Here is a 25,599-nt window from a genome sequence, read left to right as displayed (position 1 = left end):
TGGTTTACACTTGTCTGTGTTAACACGAGGATAAGTTAAATCTGCAACATAACCAAATCAATAGATGCTGATGGATGTTCTTTCACTGAGGTTGGTGTACGTGATCTCTGCTGCAGCCCAAAGCCGGATGCTGCTGTCTCTTACACCCCAGAGGTTCGCTGTGGATGCAAAATACAGTGTTTCACTTATGTGTCCTGAGGTTAATGAAACTGACAGCTTAAAACCTGATAACTTTATTTACTCACAGTTTGCCACAACTCATTCAGATTACTGTGGATGACATCATAATAATCAGGTTGTAAGGTAAAGTAGCTATGCATCTGCTGAGCATGTTGATAATGGTCACTTAAATTATTCAATAATAATGTTGAATGGTATTCACAGTCTGTAACCAGGTTTTGAACTGTGCAGCAGGTGTTTTGAAAGCTAATAAATAAAATAGAATATAATTTTATTGGGCAATACCAAGGTGAACAAAAGTTTCTTCATGACAAATTGACACCATGTCTTCTTTGTTTGCTGACTGTGACTGACAGAGTCAGTCACCATAAACTTATCCACATCAATTAAGTATTCCAGCAAGTACACGCCTTAGTAAGAGGCAGTTCCTTCCCTCTTTCCCTCATCATCACAGGTGTATCACCGAAATAAAATGAATTAAGTTTAATCAAAGATGAGCCACGTTGTGAGGCGTGTCTACAAGTTCATGTAATGATAGCAGTGTACTCTGAAACATAAAGTGTTATATCCCTGCATTGTATATAACACTTTAGCCTCCTATGGCCTAAAGTGTAAATCTACAGTCTTTGTTCTTACTCTATGAAGGCAGTCTTTTCACCCCACCTTTGAGAGGGGCAAACACTTTTGCCTTCAGGTGTGGTCCGACAACACGTTGCACAAAGTTGTTTGGTTCGATCATACTGAAACCTTTATTGAACTGGCTTTCCTTTTTATCACTAATTAAACCAAAACATTCAACATGTAATAATAAATTATGATCAAGCAATATTTGCTTATTTTAGCATTTCTGAGAGAGATGGGAGCTCGATCAACCCTATCCTGTAATCTTGTCAGGAACCAACACAAATGCCATGTGTGTACTGGGAAGGGTTGGTGGGTCCACCCTGACTGACAAATCCTTCAGTGTACCTCAAATTTCAGTGTACCTCACCACAAAGATGAGAGCAAGCATGTTGAGTCCTTAACTGAGCTCCATCTGTGCTCAGATAACTAAGGACTTATTATTCCAGGACTACATGAACTTCAACTACAGCAACACTAAATGCTGCACATCTGACTAAGCACTGTGGCATTAGACAGAACTACCTGTAAGACTCTACCATACCTACTACTATTCTATACCTGCGCTAGAAATAAGAAGAGCAAGTCAGTAATTTTCATTTTTTGGTTGTTGCTACTTCTTAATGGTGTGTGTCAGCTCTGCACTTTTCTGGCAATTCTACCCGACCCCAGGACAACTACAATAAATAAACATATTATAATGTTCTTGAAAATACATTTCAGAAATAAATAATTTTAAAAGATAAATATCTTTAAACTTGAGATATAGTGTTAACAACATATCTAAATGTGTCTAAAAATATATCCCTCTCTCTGTGCCAAATGTGAATCACTGCTCCCTCCCTTTGCTGAATTTATTTTTGACCATGGTAATACCTCGTGATCTGCTAATAAGATGGCAAATAAAAAGTTACATGCAAAACTTGGAAATGAAAGTCGATTCTGGAGATGATCCCAAACTTTTTCTTTAAGGCATCATTTGACCTTATGTCAAAACATCAACCCCTTTCACTTAAAAACTGTATCTTTTTTATTCCTTATGGAAAAACATCAATGATGTTTGTGAGGAACTTATTTCTGGTGTTAAATTATCTGAGTTGGCAATCTCTCTTAAAGTCTATTCTCAGACTGTTCAGCATTCATGGAAAGACCATCCGTCTGAATTTTATTTCAGATACCTGAGATTTATGTCCTGCTGCAACTATACACCAGTGACATTTCAATGCTTCTCCAAGTTTAAAACTAATTACTGGCTGTGATATCAAAATGAACAGGACACAAGTGCTTATAAACTGTGTCAACTTGAAATTATTTCAACCTCTACATTTATTGGAATAAAAAACCCCACAAACACTGCAGTGCACCTCTGCAATTTATTACTTGGTACACTGTGGACATAACTGGTGTACTCTGTATTTATAGGCACAATCAAGTTCCAAATTATGTCAACCTAATAATAGTGTCATCTGTTACTGGCAGTAACTTTTTAACCTGACGTACAATTATATTAATTTTGAAGACTAAGTTCTAAGTTATGTTATGTTGTGTCAGAATACAGGATTTTAGTTACACATGGACAATGTATGGATGTAAAGGATGTATAGGATGTAAAGGTAATATCTAATAAATGTAATGTAATAACATTTTAAGTATAATTAATCTGACACTGTACTTATATTTTGGTACACATCATTAGACTGCCTACTCAATTAAATCCAATATCTTTAAATATTTAGATGGTTTTATACTGTGTTTTATACTTAAATAATATAATGTACTAAAATGATATTTGCATTTTAATACTCACTAGTAAGATCAAAGTAACTAGTGTTAAATTGTGTAGAATTGAACTTAAACATTATTGAAAGAATGATTTTATGTGAAAACAGAATGTATGTGAAGTGTGTATGATTATGTGAGTATGGCACATAATATCATGCTAAATCTTTATAAACTTTATGATAATGAAGCAGAATCTTGACAATGTATCTCTTACACCCCAGTGGAGAATCCGGTGCAAGAAAGAACATCAAAGAAGGCTGAGTCAATATCTGGCAAAATGTAGGTAAAATTAATTATTTAGGATAAAACAGTTTGTCAGAGCATAGCTCATATAGATGTTTAGCTTATATAACTACACCTTTCAGTCAATTATCTGTCAATTTTCTGTCAAGCAGAAGCTGGGCAAGGAGAAGAGCAAGTGCACTCGTGGTGATTGATGATCTCTCCAGTAACATGGAGGCTGTTGCTAAATCCAAAGTTAAGTGGTTTTAAGTGAGGAATTTGCATTTTTTTTAACTTCTCAGGAATGCTGAAAAATATAACTTACAGCTATACATCAGTTGTTAAAATAAAACTATTCACCCCTATGTTTAACTATTGCATCACATTATATATGAATTTTTGAATTTATTGTTTTTAAATAAATTATGTTTTTTGGTGATATGGAAACTTGAAAAAAAATGTGCAGTTACTTAGGTTTAATTGAATTACTGTATTGTTAAAGAAATGAAAGGTCAACCTAACGGTTGATATCTTTTGTAATTACAACAGAAACTATATTTCAATTTTTTTGAATTCATCATGGGAGACATTTTAACAGTTCTAATATTAATAGTCAATTTAGAGCTGTCATAAAGACAAAGGAAGATCCTGTAGGACATTTTGTTACACTTCTGTTGTCCAGTTCTTTTGGTCTTATGGTTTTACTTGTTCATATAATTTGAGTTGTATCTTTAAAAAGGACTGTCTTACATGATTATCTAGCTTATAGTGTTGTGTACTTAAGTTTATATTCATGTATATTCTTGGAGTTGATGTATGCTGATTTGTTATTATGAGGTTTTGTGTTTTCTGCTGTATGTTTTCCTTCCTGTGTTTGTGTACTAATTTTCCCTTCTTTGCCTACTCTGCCCTACATCTAGCCTTGTTAGCCCTGCCCTGCTCTGGGTTTTCCCCTCACATGCCCTGTATCAGCCTCGTAAGCCAATTGGCTCCCTGTCTTTTCTCCTGTTTCATCACCTCACTCCCCTCTCCTGAGCTTCCTCACCCATCCACCCACCTGCACCTCATCTCCTCATTAGTTCACTTAGCTTTTAAGTCCTGGTTTTCTGTTCAGTCTTTGTTGGATCCTTTGTTTTGCATTGCTCTGTCTTGTTTAGTTCTGTTAGTCCTGCCAGTTTTGCTTTGCTTGCACACTTGTGGAATAAAAGACATACTTCCTGTGCCTGCTGTTCTCTGCACTTGGGTCCACTTGCCTGCCAAACTGTAACAGCATGTGAGAGCACTGTAAGGTGTGTTTAGCTTGTGTCACCCCTGGCTTACTCAGCACCGTTTAACATTATACCAGGTCATTGTGAAAACATCACCCTGGTCTTTTCATCTCTGTAACTTAATAAGTAATTACTGTAATGTTAGGTCTGATGGAAATGGGAAAATGAGGCACTGAAGAATATACATTAGTCTACCACCAAACTGTGTGAAATTACTGTGTTCCACTATGTTTTTGTTTTTATTCTTGTATTGAATCTTCTTTATCCACCTCTAACCAGCTGGATGAAGAGGGTGATGCAATTAATTTCTACATGCCCATTGATGCCCATTTTTAGCTTTTTCATTTTTAGCTGTCCCCAGCAAACCACATGCCCATGACAAAGTTCCTGGGGTGTTGGAGAAGCCTAGGCTGTCGCTGAGCTGTCGTGGAAGGTCCCTTGGTGGCTTTTGGAGATAGGGTGTGTGTTCTCAGTCCTGCATCGAGAGTTGTAAGCCCACTTCTGTTGAGACCCAGCATCTGAAAGGGCCTGCTTTTGTCAGCTTGTGCACCACCCAGAGCCATTCTTGGAAGTTGTAGAAGCAGTGAGGGGGGCGAACACCAAGTCCACAGGAGTGCAGAGCTCATGCCCAAACATGAGGGCTGCAGGGATGAACTTTGTGAATTCCTGAACCGCCATCTGGTATGCCTACAGGACCAAGGGCAGGTGCAGGTCCCAGTCTCATTGTTGGCATCTGGTCAGGATAGTGAGCTGGGTGGCCAGGATGTGGTTGAAATGCTCAACCAGCCCATGACTCTGGGGGTGTAGTGGTGTAGTTCGGGTCTACTTGATGCCCAGCTGCTGGTAGACCTCATGGAGCACTCAAGCCTTGGAGTTCCACCCCTGGTTGCTGTGTAGTTCCTCAGGCCACGAGGATGTGGTAGTACCATTGGTTGGTAGTAGGAAAAAGGCCTAGGATGTCCATGCCACCATGCTCCATCGGGTCCCCCACCTGGTACTTCCGCAGGGGAGTGTGTGAGTGCCTTTGGGTGGGAGTGGTCGGCCCGACAGTGCCGTGTGTGGGAGGGGATGAGGGAGGGAAGCACTGTTTTCGGTGTCTAGTATATGGTCAAGTTCAGTGATTTGATTTTTTTTTTTACTTGTAGTGGACTTAAGAAATGACATCGGTATTTTTTTGTGAGGAATTGTTTGTTTAAACAAGCTCTTTACATATTTACTTATGAAAATATATTTTATTTTTTTATTAGTGAAACATATTTTTGAGAAATTCCAATATGGTTTTAGAAATAAACCACAGTACTACTCTTCTCAAAGTCATTAATGACTTATTGCTGTCAGCTGATGCTGGCCATAAATCCATTCTTGTTCTCCTAGATCCTCTGGGTTACTGGATTATTATCAGTGGCACTGTTCTGAAATGGTTCAGGTCAGTACCTAAAATACAGACATTTCTGTATAGGTACCAATGATTCTAGGTCAGTTACAATGGGTGTTCATTGTGGGCTGCCCCATAGCTTGATGCTCGGTCCAGTGCTCTTTTCTATTTAAATGCTTCCTCTAGGCCACCTCATACACAGACATGATATCAATTTCCATTTTTACATAGACTATACTTAGATGTATCTAAACTGTGACCCTGAAAACAACATTCAGAACAATGTCAACCTGCTAAAATGTCTGCATGACATCCACAAGTGAATGTCACAAAATTTCCTGAAGCTTGAACATTGATAAGACAGAAGTCAAGATAGTGCAAACGACCAAATTTTGAACAGTCTTGGTTCACTATCTCACTAAATAACTTAGTATTGTAGAAATCATGGTGTCATTTTTGATCAAAACCTCAGCCTAGATGAACATGTTAATTCAATTGTTCAAATCTGCTTTTATCATCTCAGAAACATATCAAGAATTAGACCATTTCTCTCTGCCAAAAATCTGGAAACTTTCATTCACGTTTTCATAACCAGTCAATCGGAATATTATAATTTCCTGCTCTCTGGCATCAGCAAAAAATCCTTCTCCTGCCTCCAGCTCATCCAAAACTCTGCTGCCAGAATTTTAACTCCAGGTCTAGGAAACATGATCACATTTCACCAATGCTGGCTTCCCTACACTGGCTACCTGTTGATTTTAAGATTTTATTGATTGCTTACAAAGCCCAGAGTGGCCTTGTCCCAAGGTATCTATCAGATCTCTTATTGCCCTATGTCCCGTCCCACTCTCTGAGATCATTGGATGCACTGTTTCTTGTTGTTCCAAGGTCTAGATTGATATACAAAAGGGATAGAGTCTTTGCAGTCAGGGTAAGGTAAGTAAGGTGCTGGAAAGGGTGGTTGGGCTGTTAATGCTGCTGCAATTCTCTTTCATAATATTTGTTTCAAGGTCTCACTATGGGATGCATGCCTTGCTGCAGACCTCAGAAGCATTAATCTCATTATGCCAATCGTGATTGGCTGGTGAACGTGTTCGTCCGCACCAGGTAGTGCCACCTATATAAATACTCAGAGCATATCTCGCGTCAGGAGCTAGCTAGCTTAACCGTCCACAGACGAGTCTTAATTAGCTTCCGTCGCTGGGCGCTAGCTAGCTTTGGATTTGCTTCTTCTCCGAACACACCGGATTAGATTTGGTGTTTTCCTCGCCCTCCATGGCTTGGTCATCGTTTCTTGGCTCATCACCACGGTAGCTTGAGCTTTGTTGAGCATTAGCATTCCAGCTAAACCATCGACTTCTTCATGGTTAGCACACCAGCTAACTGCCTCGACTTCCTGCCAGCACACCAGCTTGTGAGGAATGGAGGCCAAAATTCCTCACACCAGAGGTGTCAGAGACTCTGGGGCCCGTCCCTGTCACTGTGGAAATAAAATTTTGAGCAAAGAGGCACACCGGGTCTGCTCGGGCTGCCTAGGGCTGGAACATGCCCAACTAGCTATCGATGTTCCCGGCTTGTGTCGACACTGCACTGTGTTCACCGTCAAAAGTCTCCGCAGACGGCTAGCCCGCAAAGCTAGCTTGTCTGAACATGACCCCTACCTCCCCACCAGTGACCACCCGGTTCAGAGCGATGGGGAGAGGGACGTCACTGCGGAAGCGACACTGGCAGCTAACGTCAGCTGGGGCTCACAGCTGGACATGGCTCCGGTTCCCCTGCCAGAGGAGAACATCCTGGAATTGGACTATGGAGAAGATGAAGATGATGCCTCGGATATCCTCATATCAGAGGATGAAGAGGACAATGACATCTCCATCACTCTGGCCCGGGCTGCGCAGCCCGGGACCTCCGCTGCTGGATGCGGATGGAGATGAGAGCAGCACACCAGCTTCTCCTCTCCCCAGCTCAGACATGCTTGTGTGTAGATGCGCTGCAGACCGACTGGCCATCCCTTGGCCTGCTGACGTAACGGAGACCACCAGATCCCACTACGAAGGGAAGAAGTTGCCCTTGGCTAAGAGTCTCACATAAATTTCCGGAGCTCTCGGCGGTGTTTCTCTCCCTGAAACACTTCCTCCCGTCTCTCGCTGGTCACCATGTCTTGATGAGGATGGACAATACGACGACAGTGGCGTATATCAATCGTCGGGGGGGGTTATGTTCCCATCAGTTACACATGCTGGCACGCAAACTGATCCTTTGGAACAGTGAGCGTCTCCTCTCTCTGAGAGCGACGCATGTCCCGGGGGCCCTGAACATGGATGTGGACCTGCTGTACAGGGGCGCACCAGTATACAGGGAGTGGACTCTGCACCCGGAGATTGTGGAACAGACGCTGATTCTGATTGCTCCACACTGGCCTGCGATACCGAGATTTATTGGTTGCTGCGTGCTCAGCCTTGGCAACTCCCGCTGTGCAGGACCTGCTGTTGCAGGGAGGGGGGACAGTGTTTCACCCACACCTGGACTGATTTGCACTGTGGGCTTGGGCCCATGAGCGGCTCGATTTGACCGCTGTGGGGCTTCCACAGAGAGTGATTGCCACTATCCAAAATGCTAGAGCCTGCTCCCCTAGGTCTCTGTATAGCTGTAAGTGGGGAGTGTTCGAGTAATGGTGTCACAGAGAGGGACACATTTCTTTTCAGTGTCTGGTGCGAGTGATATTGTCATTCTTGCAGGACCTGATTGACAAGCGAAAAGCCTTTTCCATGATTAAAGTGTATTTGGCAGCCATCACCGCCTGCCATGTCGGATTTGGGGGACGAACAGCGAGCCAACACCCGCTGGTTTGCCGTTTTATGAGGGGAGCATGCAGGCTTCTCCCTGTCTCGTGACCGCTGGTGCCTCCGTGGGATTAGGCTGTGGTTCTGGAGGGGCTTAAGGGCCCTCTGTTTGAACCCCTGGAGGAAGTGGACCTGAAACACCTGTCCTTCAAGACAGCGTTGTTACTGGCTCTGGCTGCAGTTAAACGAGTTAGCGACATCCATGCAACATCCAGGTGCATCCCTCGTGCCCTCAGTTCACCCCAGGTGATGTAAAGATGACTCTGAAGCCAAACCCGACCTTTGTGCCCAAGGTGGTTGGTTCATGTTCTCCTATTGACCTTGTGGCTTTCGCTGCCCCGCCTGGAGGGCAGTGGTTGTGTGCATTATGTCCGGTTTGTGCGGTGCGCACTTACATGGATAGGACTGGGGGTTTCAGGAGGAGGGATCAGCTGTTTGTCTCCTGGGCTAATCCTCATAAGGGAAAACCTGTTACTAAGCAATGCCTCTCCCACTGGGTGGTGGAGGCGATCACTTTGGCATATGCAAGTCAGGGTCTGCAGGTGCCAGCGCACTCTACTTGTGGCTTGGCCGCATCCTAGGCCTTACTCAGGGGAGTTTCTGTTCAGTATATTTGTGCTGCAGCGAGTTGGTCTTCACCTCTCACTTTTGTCCGTTTCTATATGCTGGACGTCTCTGCCCCATGTGTAGCTGGAACAGAGCGGCTCTCCCTGTGAGTTGGTGGACGCTAGATAAGCCTGTCTGGCAATACGGGAGCTACCACATCCCATAGTGAGACATCAAAATGAATATTATGAAAGAAAACTTTAGGTTATTTACATAACCCTGGTTCTCTGAATAATATGAGTGAGATGTCTCACCAGACAACCCTTCTTGCTTGGGCGAGTGAGAAGAGGTGCTTATCTTGAATGAGACCGTGTTGTCCGCAGCAGCTATTTAAGGTTGGTGGCACTACCTGGTGAGGACGAACACATTCAGCAACCAATCAGGATTGGCGTAATGAGATTAATGCTTCTGAGGTCTGCAGCGAGGCGTGCACCCCATAGTGAGACATCTCACTCATATTACTCAGAGAATTGGAGTTATGTAAATAACCTAAAGTTTTGTAATGTGAATGTATAGAGTGACAAAGAAATGCCTACACAAGAGCTGAAATAAACTTTGCCTGAGCCTCCTCCCTCATCCTCCAGTATAGCTGAAATGACATGGAGCTATCAGATTGGCAGAGTTCAGACAGTCATGCAGAGATTAATTATTGATTAATTTTCTTCCATTGTTGGTAAATTATTGCATAGAATTTTGTATTACATTTGTTGCATCATACTGTATGCAGCTGGCTACATTATAAATATATTTTGAGTTCCAAAGATCTTATGAGTGAATACATTTTCTGACTTTTGTAATCCAGATTCATCAAGATTGTGATAAAGGATTATGAGAAAATACTTACTAATAAAAAAAATACTCTACTATTTTGAAGAATGAAGAACCTTTTTTTCTCATATTTAATAAATTATCAAATCAAATTCTTCTTAGGCTCAGGGCTTTCCTGCATTCATGCAACATTCTAATTGGGATGTTACAGGCGACAAATAGATGTAAGTTGCCAAGATATTCCAAGTCCAAGTCCCCTGGAAGACATCAAAGCTTGACTTGGAATACTGGAGCAGAATGAGTCATCTCAATTCAGACATTTGGCAGCCCTTCATCTGCTAGCCCTGAGGGCTTTTTGGTGAAAGTTGCCTGGATCTCACATCACTTTTGTGGTGCCTGAGTATCCTCCTAAAGGAAATATACTGTATGGTGACAGGCTAAAAACGTAACATAAGCAACAAAAGAAATCAAAACCACCAATATTCCAAAGTGGATTTCTTTTTCATAGCAGAATCCCAAATCCCATATCTCATTAAAACAAAAGGTACAACTCATGAGTCACTGTAATGATCACTTATTTCTGCAAAAAAAGTCCCATTATCAAATTATGGTTCATTCTTCATAGCAGCCTGTGTGATGCAATATCTAACAAGAGACAAAGGCTAAGGGTTATTGCACTGGTAAGCAGGTGTAATCTCTCTACATGCACATTAAACACCACATGTATCCATTCTTAGATGTATAAAAATATACATTCTGAAGGGATGATTTGGACTTATGCAATAAGTATCAGCAGCAAAGAAGCTATGAAGCTATGAATAACACAGTTAGGTCCCCCCTTGACTGCCCCCAGGATGTAAAAAATTGGATGGCAATTGTCTTCAGTTAAATGATAGTAAGACAGAAGTGGTCTTATTTGGTCCCTCCAACTCCATCGGGGGTATAGCTAATCACTTTCAAGCCCATCCCAGAAATCTTGTGTTCATTTTCAACACTGTTGTGAAAGGTTGCTTTTTCCAGCTAAAAAAATAAGGCTAAATTTAAACCATTCCTCTCATTTACTGATCTGAAAATTGTCACAAATGCCTTAATTACCTCTTGGCTGAGCTACTGCAGGGCTCTTTATTTGGGCATTAGCCAGTCATCCTTGTCGTGCTTGCAGCTGGTGCAGAATGCTGCTGCTAGACTACTAACTGGTACCAGGAGAAGAGACAGCATCACATCTGTACTGGGGTCCCTCCATTGGCTACCAGTCAAGTATAGGCCTGAGTTTAAGGTTCTGTTATTTGTTTGTAAAGGTTTACACAGCCTGGTGCCCCAGTACATCTCTAAGCTCGTCTGCCCCCTTTCCAACCCCAGATCTCTCAGATCCTTAGACCAGCTGCTCCTGGCTGTCCCTCGATTGAGGCTAAGGGGTAAGGGTGATTGTGTGTTTGCAGTAGCCGCCCCAAAACTTTGGAACAGTTTACAATTCTCAATTAAGTGCTCTGCCTCTGTAGAAACGTTTAAGGCTAAATTTCAGACCCACATGTTTTCTCAGGCCTTTGAGTATCGTTGAGGCTTTATCTTTCACTATGACTTATTTGTGTATGCTTATGGGATAGCATTGTTATGTTATCTCTACTCTATTTTTATTGTGACCATGTTATGCTATTTTATTTTATTTTTGTTATTTTATTGTACAGCACTTTGGTCAACTCTGGTTGTTATTAAATGTGCTTTATAAACGAACTTGATTTGATTTGATTTGATTTAAGTTCTCCCACCATTTGCTGAAATGAATCAGTATATGTCCCAAGAGCCAGCTTGAAATGAGTCAAAATCTGTTAAGAAAGAAGTTACCAACTGTTAACCCACTTCATGATATGGGCTAAGTGTTTCTATATTTATATATTTTCTGTGGTGAGCCAAAATGACTCAAAATGCCATAATGGGCATAAGTCTTCGAGATCTGCCAGGACTCTAGTGTCATGCTTCTTTAACAAGATCTTTAGTATCAAATGTAGTACCTAGATGAGGTTCATTTTGTGTTGAGTGGATCTTATTTTGGGCTTGATCTCAAACGAGTTGCCAACTGTTTTCATGTCCATTTAGGGAGATATATAAAAGGTGATTGAACTCTTATGGATAGTGCTTCATCCTTAATTTTATTACAGGAGTAAGAGATGTGCCAGAATCCAGTAACTGTAGACTACAAAAATTTGGGTGCATTTCCAAAACCAAGCTCCATGCATGCATCTGACATGGTCCATTAAAAATGTGAATGTAATGTAATCTCAGTTTATAAAGTGCTTTGATTTTCAAATTGGCAAGTTTACATTTATAAAATTTATAAGATCAAATAGTACGCAAACACAGCTATGCATTATGGTATATTTTTTAAATATTATTCTTTCTGTATTACCAGCACATACAGGAACACAAACGTTTTCATAAGCACAAGTTCTGGTAAATATAGCATTACCATGGTCAAGCATCATTTAACATTATACATAATATTTCTTCAGACTTTGTATTTAATTTTTATTAAAAGGTGAATATAAACATTTAATTAAAATTTGTTGACAACTGTCTTATATTAGTGTCATTTAGGTATGAACTCTCAAAGATCTCGAATACGCAAGTGTCCTGCAACTGAATACTGATGGTATTTTGAGGAGTTTCCAAAACCAACCCCCAAAGCTGTTCATGAATAAAAAAACAAAACAAATTGTTGATGTTAACTACATGTTTCAACTTTCATGTCCTTTGAGTCAGGAACTACATTTATTGGCATTGTACACAAACCATACTCTGCACTATTTAATGAATGATAAAATTTGGCCATCATTTGATGCCTGCAATTGGAGGCAGAACTGGACCAACATTTATAATAGCAAGTTTGTAAATCACTGAGTTTATCTAGGGCAGAATGAATAAGCACCTCCTTCTTTCCCTCTAAATAATTTTATGTTCCCTTAAGCAGAACCTTAAGTCCTATTTGGCTTACTGAAGTCTTACTGAAGTATGTGTGTATGTCTGACAACCTTTCTCTAATACTCTACAATTTCTCTTGTTTCATTAAGAGAATGTGTTCATAGTGAACATTTCTGATGAAAGAAAGCATATTGAAAGTACATTAAAATTAGTTTAGCAGTGAGGAAGGTATTTGCCTTTTATAACATTATATTCAATATTTTAACACCCATATTGTGTACATAACATTCACGTTTGCGATAAAATCAAATCAATTTGTTCAACATCATACTGCATTATGTATTTTTCTAGTTACAAATTAAAATGCTTACAAGCTGTGTAAACATCACTGCCACAAAATAAGCAACAGGATGAGGCCATGACCAAACTGAGTGAGAGACTACAGCTGACCAAGCACTCCCACCCTCTATAAAAGAGGCAGCCCTGGACTTCTGCATGAACTGGTAGGCACCCAACACAGGTGAGTGTATCGACTGTGATCTTAGTTTGAATTCCTATTGATCAGTGGGTAAAGTTTATGTGTTGCTAATTACTAATGCATATTGTCAATGATTCTTTGTCAGAGGTATCTTTGTTTTAAGTGATATTCAGGTGAAATTTCATGTCATATTTAAGTATTCTTGAGCAGATATTATTCCAAAACAATTTACTTGAAATACTCTTAAAACATTTAAGTAGTTTCTTTCTTTTTTTTTCTTTCCAAAAATCGCACAATTAATTCATTTGTGTTGATGTGCAGTACACATCCTGTCTCAACACATACTCTATACTAAGTGATCATTAAGAGCAGTACTATTTCTCCTCATGATATGGGTTAAATGTTGCTATATTTTTATATATTATATATTATATTTTCTTTGGTGAGCCGAATTCAAATCAAACATGCCATAATGGGCATAAGCCTTCAAGATCTGCCAGGACACTTGTATCATGCTTCTTTAATAACTTCTTTAGTATCAAATGTAGCAACTGGCTGATGTTCATTTGGCATGTGAAACTTATTTTGAGCAATACCTGAAATGAGTTGGCAACTGTTTTCCAAAACCATTTACTTGAAATACTCTTAAAACATTTAAGTAGTTTCTTTCTTTTTTTTTCCAGAAATCGCACAATTAATTCATTTGTGTTGATGTGCAGTACACATCCTGTCTCAACACATACTCTATACTAAGTGATCATTAAGAGCAGTACTATTTCTCTGGGTGTGGGGGGCAGTTGAGGGGATGGGAGAGAATTGAACTTTAATGATTCAACTGAATTCAGCTAGCACTTATTCGTTAAATCTGAATAAGTTTTACCACCTTCATGCTCGACTGCTCTCAAACTGACATTCTGCCAGGAAGATTTAAAGTGAGAAAACCAAACTGAAAAAAATTATTGTACTCACATTTAATCATCTTATTTATAGCATCTTGACTCCACCAGATACTCTACCACTCATCATTTTTTGGAACCAGCTGAGGTAAAAGATGTCAAAATCTCCAACATCAGATGGATACAACACCATTACGACATCATGCTGATATTTTAACTCTATTTTTTCAGTCTCCACTAAAGTGCCACCATGAGCACAGACGCGGAGATGGAGTGCTATGGCCCGGCGGCCATCTACCTCCGGAAAACAGAGAGGGAGAGGATTGAAGCACAAGCCGCTCCTTTTGATGCCAAAACCGCCTTCTTTGTGACTGAAAAGGAGGAGATGTATCTCAAGGGTAAACTTGTGAATAGAGAGGGTGGCAAAGCCACAGTTGAAACAGACTGTGGTAAGGTAGGCAACTCATTATTTTACTTTTTTAACAACATTTTCCCATCTATTTCCATTGAAGGAGGATGCCATTCTTTCCATTAACATTTATTTAAAACTATATCTTAGTAAAACATTTAGTGCTTTTAAATTCACACTGACACAGTGGTTAACAAGGACATCCATCTGATTAATTCTAAATTTGAAGAAAAAAAATCTTAGTAAAAACATTTTTAATGTATTTTTACTATATCTCTTCAGACACTCACTGTGAAAGAAGATGAAATCTTTCCCAGGAACCCTCCAAAGTTTGATAAAATTGAGGACATGGCCATGATGACCCACCTCAATGAGCCTGCTGTGTTGTATAACCTCAAAGAGCGTTTTGCATCCTGGATGATCTACGTGAGTTTCCACTTTACTAATGTGATGTGCATTTATATCTGCATATCTAAATGTTAACACTATGTTTATTTTCTATTTGTGCTATTACAGACCTACTCTGGGCTGTTTTGCGTTGTTGTGAATCCCTACAAGTGGCTTCCAGTGTATGATGCTGTAGTTGTGGGAGGATACAGAGGCAAGAAGAGGATTGAGGCACCACCTCACATCTTCTCCATCTCTGATAATGCCTATCAGTTCATGCACACAGGTAAGGTCAAAGTTAGCAGTGTTAAATTGTGTAGGAATTAAACTTGAACATGAGTGTATTGAAGGAATTACAAAACTGGAATTCATGTGAAATGTTTGTTTGCATTTCAGATCGTGAGAACCAGTCTATCCTGATTACGTAAGTATAACAGAAACTGTAATGCTAAATCATATAATGACGATAAAGCAGATTCTTGACATGTGTCTCTTATACCCCAGTGGAGAATCCGGTGCAGGAAAGACTGTCAACACCAAGCGTGTCATCCAATACTTTGCAACAATTGCAGCTATTGGAGCCAAGAAGGCTGAGCCAACACCTGGCAAGATGCAGGTAAATTGGTTGTTTAAGGTAAAACTGTTCGTCAGAGGATAGTTAATTTGAATGTTTAGCTTGTGTAACTCAAATCCTCTCTTGCAGGGCTCCCTTGAGGACCAAATTGTTGCAGCCAACCCTCTGCTGGAGTCCTATGGTAATGCCAAGACTGTGAGGAATGACAACTCCTCTCGTTTTGTAAGTAATCCAGGAAACATGTCAAGGTATTTTCTTACTAAATTGCAAAAACTGATGTTATCAATGATCTGGCTCTCTAGGGTAAATTCATCAGAATCCATTTTGGCTCTACTGGAAAGCTGGCTTCAGCTGATATTGAAACATGTAAGTTTCAACCATGGTATGACTCAAGCCTCATCTGGGCTATAATCTGGTCTTTGATAAAGTAATAGTATTACAATGTAATAGAGTAATCTCACAGTCTCTCCTTAAATTCGTTTTTCTTAGATCTGCTGGAGAAGTCTCGTGTAACCTTCCAGTTGTCTGCTGAGAGGAGCTACCACATCTTCTATCAGCTGATGACTGGCCACCAGCCTGAGCTCCTGGGTATGTTACTATGCAAATTTGAAAATGACATTGAAATAATACCAAAGACAACACTAAACAATAATAGGTATCATTACTGTGCTCCTCTAGAGGGTCTTCTGATCACCACCAACCCCTATGACTACCCAATGGTCAGTCAGGGTGAAATCGCTGTCAAAAGCATCGATGATGTGGAGGAGTTCATTGCAACAGATGTAAGAAAACAAACAAAAAAACAACATTTTAGTTAAATAGATCTTGCATGCTTAAGACAACTGTGGAAAATGTTTCAAACTTTGCTTCATGTACAATGTAGACTGCTATTGACATCTTGGGCTTCACTGCTGAGGAGAAGATGGGCATCTACAAGCTGACTGGTGCTGTGATGCACCATGGCAACATGCAATTCAAGCAAAAGCAGCGTGAGGAGCAGGCTGAACCTGATGGCACTGAGGGTAATTCTGATAGATGTCTTTTAGGAAATCTACCAAGGGTTAGTATGTAACATATTTGTAAACATGTCCCAGTTCACAGATAGCTAAAGGTTTGTTTTTCCATCAGTGGCTGATAAAATCGCTTACCTCCTGGGCCTGAACTCAGCTGATATGCTGAAAGCTCTGTGTTACCCTAGAGTCAAGGTCGGAAATGAGATGGTGACCAAAGGTCAGACTGTCCCACAGGTAAGATAAAGAAAATGTATTGTTTGAAAATAATATATAAAAGGGCAATATTTGCATTTTGACATGAAAATATGATTCTGACAAAATCTCACTCTAAAATGTTTATTTCTAGGTCCACAATTCTGTCATGGCTCTGTGCAAGTCTATCTATGAGAAAATGTTCTTGTGGATGGTCGTCCGTATCAATGAGATGCTGGACACAAAGCAGCCAAGACAATACTTCATTGGAGTGTTGGATATCGCTGGATTTGAGATCTTTGATGTGAGTGGCTGAAAAGTGTCTGAGCAATTCAAAGATCAACATTTTTTGACATGCAATTTAATACATTCATGTAATTGCAGTTCAACAGCTTGGAGCAACTCTGCATCAACTTCACCAATGAGAAACTGCAACAGTTCTTCAACCACCACATGTTTGTCCTGGAGCAAGAGGAGTACAAGAAAGAGGGCATTGTCTGGGAGTTCATTGACTTCGGTATGGACTTGGCTGCCTGCATTGAGCTTATTGAGAAGGTAAGTAGTCAATAAGGTCGAAGTGGCTTCTTGATTCATGTGCAAATGTTTGCTTCCATTGTGTGAATTTTTTTTTTTTCCTCAGCCAATGGGCATCTTCTCCATCCTTGAAGAGGAGTGCATGTTCCCCAAGGCCTCTGACACAACTTTCAAGAACAAGCTGCATGATCAGCATCTCGGCAAGACCAAGGCCTTTGAGAAGCCAAAACCTGTAAAGGGCAAGCCTGAGGCTCACTTCTCCCTGGTTCACTACGCTGGTACAGTGGACTACAATGTCAGTGGCTGGTTGGACAAGAACAAAGACCCCCTGAATGACTCAGTTGTCCAGCTCTATCAGAAGGCGTCAAACAAACTTCTGGCCTTCCTGTATGCAAAACATGGTGCAGCTGATGGTGAGAAATTAGATTGAGCAGAGTGATGAGAAACTCTGAGTATCAGTACAGATGATGGTTTATGTTGCAAAATGTATGCAAAACACGGTGGAGCTGATGGTAAGAAATAGAAACTGTGTGTCTGTTACACTTGGTTCAGGCATAGTATAAAGCTGATGTGTACTCTGTGGTAATATATTCACGCATTTGACTTAATTAAAAAATACCATTTCCACAGAGAAGAAAACTTAGGAGAAATTCTACGAAGTTATTTATTTAGTGCCATTAATTAAATTTAATGTTTGTGAAAACAGAGGCTGGTGGCGGCGGCAAAAAGGGAAAGAAGAAAGGTGGTTCCTTCCAGACTGTGTCTGCTCTTTTCAGGGTATGAATTGTTTCATATTTTTTGATGCTAATTAAAAACCTCATCTTGAAATATTGTTGACCGCTTATCTTGTGTTGTTGATCCACAGGAGAACTTGGGCAAGCTGATGACCAACTTGAGGAGCACTCACCCTCATTTTGTCCGTTGCCTGATTCCTAATGAATCAAAGACCCCAGGTTAGAAGCACATAGCCCAGCTTTGCAAACTAAATGTGACATAGTGATTAAAAGAAATATTTGAAACAGTATGAGTTTGCAACTTTCAGGTCTTATGGAGAACTTCTTGGTCATCCATCAACTGAGGTGTAATGGTGTGCTGGAAGGCATCAGAATCTGCAGAAAGGGCTTCCCCAGCAGAATCCTCTATGGTGACTTCAAGCAGAGGTGATGCAATTTTTAATATAAGCAAGTCAAGTTGATTTCAGCTGAGTTAAAACAGTCGGCCAAGATGTGGAGTCATTGTAAGTAACAACATAATGTTGTCTTGTAGATACAAAGTATTAAATGCCAGCGTCATCCCTGAGGGACAGTTCATTGACAACAAGAAAGCTGCAGAGAAGCTGCTAGGCTCCATTGATGTGGATCACACTCAGTACAAGTTTGGGCACACTAAGGTTAATTTCTATCAACAATTTCAATAGATATGCCATGTACATATGTCCTTTTGCATCAATTTGTGCTGATGACTGAGTTCCTTCAAACAACCACACAGGTGTTCTTCAAAGCTGGTCTGCTGGGTACACTGGAGGAGATGAGAGATGAGAAACTGGCTAATCTGGTGACCATGACTCAAGCTCTCTGCAGAGGATTCCTCATGAGGACGGAGTTTGTTAAGATGATGGAGAGGAGGTATGATTGTCATACAGTACACTGAACTGTTCTGTCCAATGAAATAGATACAGCTGTTTTTGTTAAGTCACGTTGCAGTAAAAATGACACTTTATATATATGAATTTTCCAGAGAGGCTGTCTTCGGTATTCAGTACAATATTCGTTCATTCATGAATGTGAAAAACTGGCCATGGATGAATCTGTACTTCAAGATCAAGCCTCTTCTAAAGAGCGCTGAGACTGAGAAGGAGCTGATGAACATGAAGGAGAACTATGAGAAGATGACAACAGACCTGGCTACTGCCCTGGCCAAGAAGAAGGAGCTGGAGGAGAAGATGGTTTCCCTGGTGCAGGAAAAGAATGACCTGCAACTGCAAGTGGCTTCTGTAAGTAGGATACATCCACACTATACTAATTGAACATTGTCACTAACATTTTCAAATATCTAGGTGAAATTTAAAGACGGCACATACTCCTCTGGTCATCTCATCTTCTATGTGCCTTACCAAACATGAAGATTGACAAATGTTAATGAATATATTAAAAATGTATATTTATTTTTTTGTATTAATCCTGAAAATATATATATTCAGAGAATAACTGACTTATTGATTTACACTTTATTCAAAATGTACTGTAGGAAGTTGAGAACCTCTCAGATGCAGAGGAAAGGTGTGAAGGTCTGATTAAGAGCAAGATCCAACTCGAGGCCAAACTCAAAGAGACAACTGAGAGACTGGAAGATGAAGAGGAAATCAATGCTGAGCTGACTGGCAAGAAGAGGAAGCTGGAGGATGAATGCTCTGAGCTGAAGAAAGATATTGATGACTTGGAGCTCACCTTGGCTAAAGTGGAGAAGGAGAAACATGCAACTGAAAACAAGGTTGGAATAAATTTAAACCTACATTTATAAAAAATGACAAAGTATATGAAATTACCTTTCAAACATATAAAGTGATGGAAATAATGCACCTTGCCTGACACTTCCAGGTGAAAAACCTGACAGAGGAGATGGCATCTCAAGATGAGTCTGTTGCCAAGTTAACCAAGGAGAAGAAAGCCCTCCAAGAGGCTCACCAACAAACGCTGGATGATCTCCAGGCAGAGGAGGACAAAGTCAACACTCTGACCAAGGCCAAGACAAAGCTGGAACAGCAAGTGGATGATGTGAGAAAACATTTCTTTTGATAACATGTTTGTATTGTTAGCTTGTGTGTTAGAATTGACATTCCATGATAAAAAATACAAAATATTATTTTATGTCAACATTATAATATTATCTCAAAAGCTTGAGGGATCACTGGAGCAAGAGAAGAAGCTCCGTATGGACCTTGAGAGAGCCAAGAGGAAGCTTGAGGGAGATCTGAAACTGGCCCAGGAAACCATAATGGATCTGGAGAATGACAAGCAGCAATCTGAGGAGAAAATCAAGAAGCAAGTTTTGTTTTTCATCTTTAACCCTTACATTGAACTACTGCCATAATGCAACACAATGATCCTGAGTCAAAACTAAAACTATAACAGCAATAACTGTTTTTTCCTCTTCTAGGAAGGAGTTTGAGACCAGCCAGCTGCTCAGCAAGATTGAGGATGAACAGTCTCTTGGTGCTCAACTTCAGAAGAAGATCAAGGAACTCCAGGTTAGTATTTGACATGAATGTTATACTCTGATGTTGTACTGAAAAACCACTTGTTACAGTATGTGTTAATAAGCCTTCTTGATATTACTATCATCAAACTTAGGCTCGTATTGAGGAGCTGGAAGAAGAAATTGAGGCTGAGCGGGCTGCTCGGGCTAAGGTGGAGAAGCAGAGGGCTGACCTCTCCAGGGAACTTGAGGAGATCAGTGAGAGGCTTGAGGAAGCTGGGGGAGCAACAGCCGCTCAGATTGAGATGAACAAGAAGCGTGAGGCTGAGTTCCAGAAGCTGCGCCGTGACCTTGAAGAGTCAACCCTGCAGCATGAAGCTACTGCAGCAACTCTCCGCAAGAAACAGGCTGACAGTGTTGCAGAGCTGGGAGAGCAGATTGACAACCTCCAGCGTGTCAAACAGAAGCTTGAGAAGGAGAAGAGCGAGTACAAGATGGAGATTGATGACCTCTCCAGTAACATGGAGGCTATAGCTAAATCCAAAGTGAGTGTTTTGTGTCTTTCATTATGCTTATAAATATGAACTATAATGGATAGTATGGCAGTAACTTTCAACTTAGATAAATGCTCAGCATTTTCTTTGTTCATGTAAATATGTTTAAATACATAATGTTGTGTTCTGGATAGGGCAACTTGGAAAAAATGTGCAGAACTCTTGAGGACCAGCTGAGTGAGCTGAAGGCCAAAAACGATGAGAATGTGCGCCAGCTGAATGACATAAGTGCACAGAGGGCAAGACTGCAGACAGAGAATGGTGAGTCACTTGTGATAAAAAATAGTAAAAAAAATAAAGGTAATGATCATTTTGATAAATAACACATTTACAATTTATCATTCAGGTGAGTATTCCCGCCAGATTGAGGAGAAAGACGCTCTTGTTTCCCAGCTGACCAGGGGCAAACAGGCTTACACTCAGCAAATTGAGGAGTTGAAGAGACACATTGAGGAAGAAGTGAAGGTATAACAAGTTTACATGTTACTATACTATGTGCTATTATTAGCTTTAAACAAGGGATGAAATGAGTCCTCCTTTTCAAATGTAGTCAATCACCTGTTACTCTTCACCTACTACTAACCCACCAGATCTCCTAGCTGTTAAGCATAAAAAAAAGGAAAAAAGGTCTTGCAACATGTCATCCGATCATGTTAGAAAACAGAAAAAAGAGCTTGAGAGAGAAATTCAAACTTATGCTTCATTTCCTACCATCATATCTGGCCAGTCACTGTCTGAAGCGGCTGTGAATGTTGGGTTGTGTTATTACCGTATTACCATTTAACTGACCAGGGGATTTGTGGGAATAGGACATATTTCTCTTAATGCAGTGTTACACCTTAGTGGCTTAGTGGCTGTGAATGTTGGGTTGCCTGTTTAGGAATGTTATCACCATATTACCATTTAACTGACCAGGAGATTTGTGGGAATTGGATCTAATCCTCTTCATGGGGTGTTGCTGCTACTCCTCAGCCTTGTCTTTTATGACTTAAGCACATCCCACTAACACACCAGCTTCTCCTTCCTCACCAAGCACCTTCCACCTGAGTTCCTAACATCCCACAAAGTCCCACACACTACACGAAATAGCAAATCTGATGTAAAAGTAAATTATCCAAAACTAAATGACTCAATCAACATGTGCCACCATGACAAATCGTATTTAAACAAGATTGATAGAAATAGATGATATTTCTATATTTAATAGATCAATTAAAATACCTCTTGCCATGTTCATCAGGCAAAGAATGCCCTGGCCCATGGCGTTCAGTCAGCCCGCCATGACTGTGACCTGCTCAGAGAGCAGTTTGAGGAGGAGCAAGAGGCTAAAGCTGAGCTGCAGCGTGGAATGTCCAAGGCTAACAGCGAAGTGGCTCAGTGGAGAACCAAATATGAGACTGATGCTATCCAGCGCACTGAGGAGCTGGAGGAGGCCAAGTAAGTCACTACATTTTTACAATTTAAATTAGTTTTCAATTGCTTGCTTTTCCAGGTACCATCCCACATATTTTGCTATCAATATGCAAGTTAATGTAAAAGAAAAAAAAAAACTTCTTCACTACAGGAAAAAGCTTGCCCAGCGTCTGCAGGATGCTGAGGAGTCCATTGAGGCTGTGAACTCAAAGTGTGCCTCTTTGGAGAAGACCAAGCAGAGGCTACAAGGTGAGGTGGAGGACCTCATGATTGATGTAGAGAGAGCTAATGGTCTGGCTGCCAACCTTGACAAAAAGCAGAGGAACTTTGATAAGGTAAGAGGAAATCAAAACCACACTGATTCAAGTGAAACACAAATCCCTCTTACTAAATTAATCATTGTTATTCATCTATATCATTCTAGGTCCTTGCAGAATGGAAACAGAAATATGAGGAGGGCCAGGCAGAGCTGGAAGGAGCCCAGAAGGAGGCTCGCTCTCTCAGCACTGAACTGTTCAAAATGAAGAACTCTTACGAGGAGGCTCTGGATCAGCTGGAGACCATGAAGAGAGAGAACAAGAACCTGCAGCGTATGTCAATCCCATGATATTTCATATAACTATTATATTGATTGTAAGCGTTCTTCCTTGACTTCTTTAGGTGTGGGCCATGAGGTTTTGTGGTGTTAGAACCTAATTATTAGATATAATGTATACAGCATAGTCTATGTTTCTCTAAACTGGATTTTGCCTTTTGGTGTTTTACAGAGGAGATCTCAGACCTGACTGAACAGATTGGTGAAACTGGAAAGAGCATCCATGAGCTGGAGAAAGCCAAGAAGACTGTGGAGACTGAGAAGACTGAAATTCAGTCAGCACTGGAGGAAGCAGAGGTAAAACACTAGATTACAATATTAGACAACTTATGTGATAAAATACAAAAGAATTTATGTAATGGCAAGTATTCATTTGATTTTTTCTTTAATTTTTCTGAGAAAGACTGGTAACGTTTAGGTACATGTTAAACTTTTTCCTTCAGGGCACACTGGAGCATGAAGAAGCCAAGATTCTCCGTGTTCAGCTTGAGCTTAACCAGATCAAAGGTGAGGTTGACAGGAAGCTTGCAGAAAAGGACGAGGAGATGGAGCAGATCAAGAGGAACAGCCAGAGGGTGATTGACTCCATGCAGAGCACTCTCGATTCTGAGGTCAGGAGCAGGAATGATGCCCTGAGAGTCAAGAAGAAGATGGAAGGAGACCTGAATGAGATGGAGATTCAGCTGAGCCATGCCAACAGGCAGGCTGCTGAGTCCCAGAAACAACTGAGGAATGTCCAGGGACAGCTCAAGGTGAGCTTTGTCTAATCAATGAATAAACAAATGTTGAAGAACAAAGGAAGTTAACTCTTTTTTTCCTCCATGTGTTGTCAGGATGCCCAACTGCACCTTGATGATGCTGTCAGAGGACATGAGGACATGAAGGAGCAGGCTGCCATGGTGGAGCGCAGAAATGGCTTGATGCTGGCTGAGATCGAGGAGCTGAGAGCTGCTCTGGAGCAGACAGAGAGAGGACGCAAAGTGGCTGAGCAGGAGTTGGTTGATGCTAGTGAGCGTGTCGGACTGCTTCACTCTCAGGTTTACATTCAATAGTTCAAAATGTCTTTCTACAGAATGAATAGAATATACATACAAACTTTGTTATACATAACAAATATTAAATTAACTGTGTCTTTTTTTTAATATTCAGAACACCAGTCTTCTGAACACCAAGAAGAAGCTGGAGTCTGATCTTGTGCAGGTTCAGGGTGAAGTGGACGACACTATTCAGGAATCAAGAAATGCTGAGGAGAAAGCTAAAAAGGCTATCACTGATGTGAGTTCATGTTTATGAGTCTTATTTTTATAAAATTCAACTTCACCTCCCCAAATACTTGTTCATGCTTGATGCCCATCATTTCAGGCTGCCATGATGGCTGAGGAGCTGAAGAAGGAGCAGGACACCAGTGCTCACCTGGAGAGGATGAAGAAGAACCTGGAGGTCACAGTCAAGGACCTGCAGCACCGTCTGGATGAGGCTGAGAACCTCGCCATGAAGGGTGGCAAGAAGCAGCTCCAGAAACTGGAGTCAAGGGTATGCTCATAATAAATTCGCTTCAGGATGTTAATCACACTTTCAATATGTGGAATAAATTAAAACTTCTTCACTACTAAAATTCCTCTACAAGGTTTTGACAAACTGTGCAACATCACATCACAGGTCCGTGAACTGGAAACCGAAGTTGATGCCGAGCAGAAACGTGGAGCTGATGCTGTTAAGGGAGTCCGCAAATATGAGAGGAGAGTGAAGGAGTTGACTTACCAGGTAATATCTGATTTAACTAAAAACTATCCTGATTTCTTAATTTCATAATTTTCTTTCTGTACTCCATCCATAACACTCCTTTTTTTGTATAGACTGAGGAGGACAAGAAGAATGTGCATAGACTTCAGGATCTGGTGGATAAGCTGCAGCTCAAAGTGAAGGCTTACAAGAGACAGGCTGAGGAGGCTGTGAGTCAAATGTTTTGTAATTTTTCATATAGGAATGTAGCACAAATCAATAACTATAGAAAGAAACCATACTAATATGATGTCATATTAAAAAAATACATCATACTTCCACTCCAAACCCTTAACAGGAGGAGCAGGCCAACACTCACTTGTCTAGGTTCAGGAAGGTCCAGCATGAGCTGGAGGAAGCTCAGGAGCGCGCTGACATCGCTGAGTCCCAGGTCAACAAGCTGAGAGTCAAGAGCCGTGATCATGGAAAGGTAACCAAATGATAATATTTTACAAAAATTATTACGTGGGCACCTTAATTTAATGGAGTTATTTAAGTTTATCTATAAGCTAAATATTTTTATACAATTTTTTATCATAAGAATACATGCTGAATCTTTTTTTTTCCTGTTTTCTTTCTAGCATGATGCTGCTGAATAAGAGACATCCTTTTGGCGCCTTTCAACAGAGTTCATAAAATATGAACTAGCTGTTGAATTGTCTTCTTACAATGTATTCATTCAATAAACTTTTTTTCCTCATAATTTAAAAATATTAACTCCGTATTATTTACTCTCTGGTTTCTTTTTAAGTGAGCACACAGTGTTCAACACAGTAGCTGCATCAGTTTAAGTTGTGGCAGTACAGCACTTATTTAGGTGGCTGGATGGGGAGGTCTTTCAGCTCAACATTAACATGATTTATACCCAAATGGTAATGTCCGGTAAAATTACACTGTCTTCTGCTTAGCATCACCTGAACGATAGCAGTGTCAGGTTCAAGATTTAAAGATACTTTCACATTTTACAAAGTCAGAATTCAGGAGGCATAACTTCTA

The 25,599-nt window shown here is 40.5% G+C and overlaps 1 protein-coding gene across 1 annotated transcript; it reads left to right on the top strand.

Annotated features, from left to right (window-relative positions):
• Positions 1–14,049: 14,049 nt before the first annotated feature.
• On the top strand, positions 14,050–25,306 carry LOC121883513 (myosin heavy chain, fast skeletal muscle-like). The gene is made up of 40 exons (XM_042391811.1): positions 14,050–14,103; positions 14,187–14,409; positions 14,647–14,790; positions 14,881–15,037; positions 15,148–15,175; positions 15,256–15,367; positions 15,455–15,547; positions 15,628–15,691; positions 15,815–15,913; positions 16,004–16,107; positions 16,209–16,347; positions 16,454–16,572; positions 16,685–16,834; positions 16,915–17,085; positions 17,171–17,477; positions 17,771–17,841; positions 17,930–18,017; positions 18,107–18,224; positions 18,331–18,454; positions 18,553–18,689; positions 18,802–19,057; positions 19,312–19,554; positions 19,662–19,838; positions 19,960–20,105; positions 20,221–20,311; positions 20,415–20,804; positions 20,948–21,074; positions 21,160–21,278; positions 22,054–22,250; positions 22,378–22,561; positions 22,651–22,816; positions 22,994–23,118; positions 23,265–23,573; positions 23,655–23,858; positions 23,971–24,096; positions 24,184–24,354; positions 24,481–24,585; positions 24,678–24,773; positions 24,902–25,033; positions 25,185–25,306. Exons 2-40 carry the CDS (start codon positions 14,206–14,208, stop codon positions 25,200–25,202), a joined length of 5,811 nt encoding a protein of 1,936 aa, XP_042247745.1. The 5' UTR covers positions 14,050–14,103; positions 14,187–14,205; the 3' UTR covers positions 25,203–25,306.
• Positions 25,307–25,599: the final 293 nt, after the last annotated feature.

The sequence above is a fragment of the Thunnus maccoyii genome, chromosome 18, assembly GCF_910596095.1.
Source record: "Thunnus maccoyii chromosome 18, fThuMac1.1, whole genome shotgun sequence".
Taxonomy (NCBI): domain Eukaryota; kingdom Metazoa; phylum Chordata; class Actinopteri; order Scombriformes; family Scombridae; genus Thunnus; species Thunnus maccoyii.
The sequence above is the reverse complement of the archived record's forward strand: the minus strand, read 5'-3'. Positions and strand labels throughout refer to the sequence as shown.

What these genes read in the sequence shown, in the direction of transcription:
- LOC121883513 (XM_042391811.1), top strand. Translation starts at nt 14,206, where the DNA reads ATGAGCACAGACGCGGAGATGGAGTGCTATGGCCCGGCGGCCATCTAC. An exon ending in TGAACCTGATGGCACTGAGG is followed by an intron (nt 16,348 to 16,453) that starts GTAATTCTGATA and finishes TTTTTCCATCAG; the next exon opens with TGGCTGATAAAATCGCTTAC. An exon ending in CAGCACTGGAGGAAGCAGAG is followed by an intron (nt 23,119 to 23,264) that starts GTAAAACACTAG and finishes TTTTTCCTTCAG; the next exon opens with GGCACACTGGAGCATGAAGA.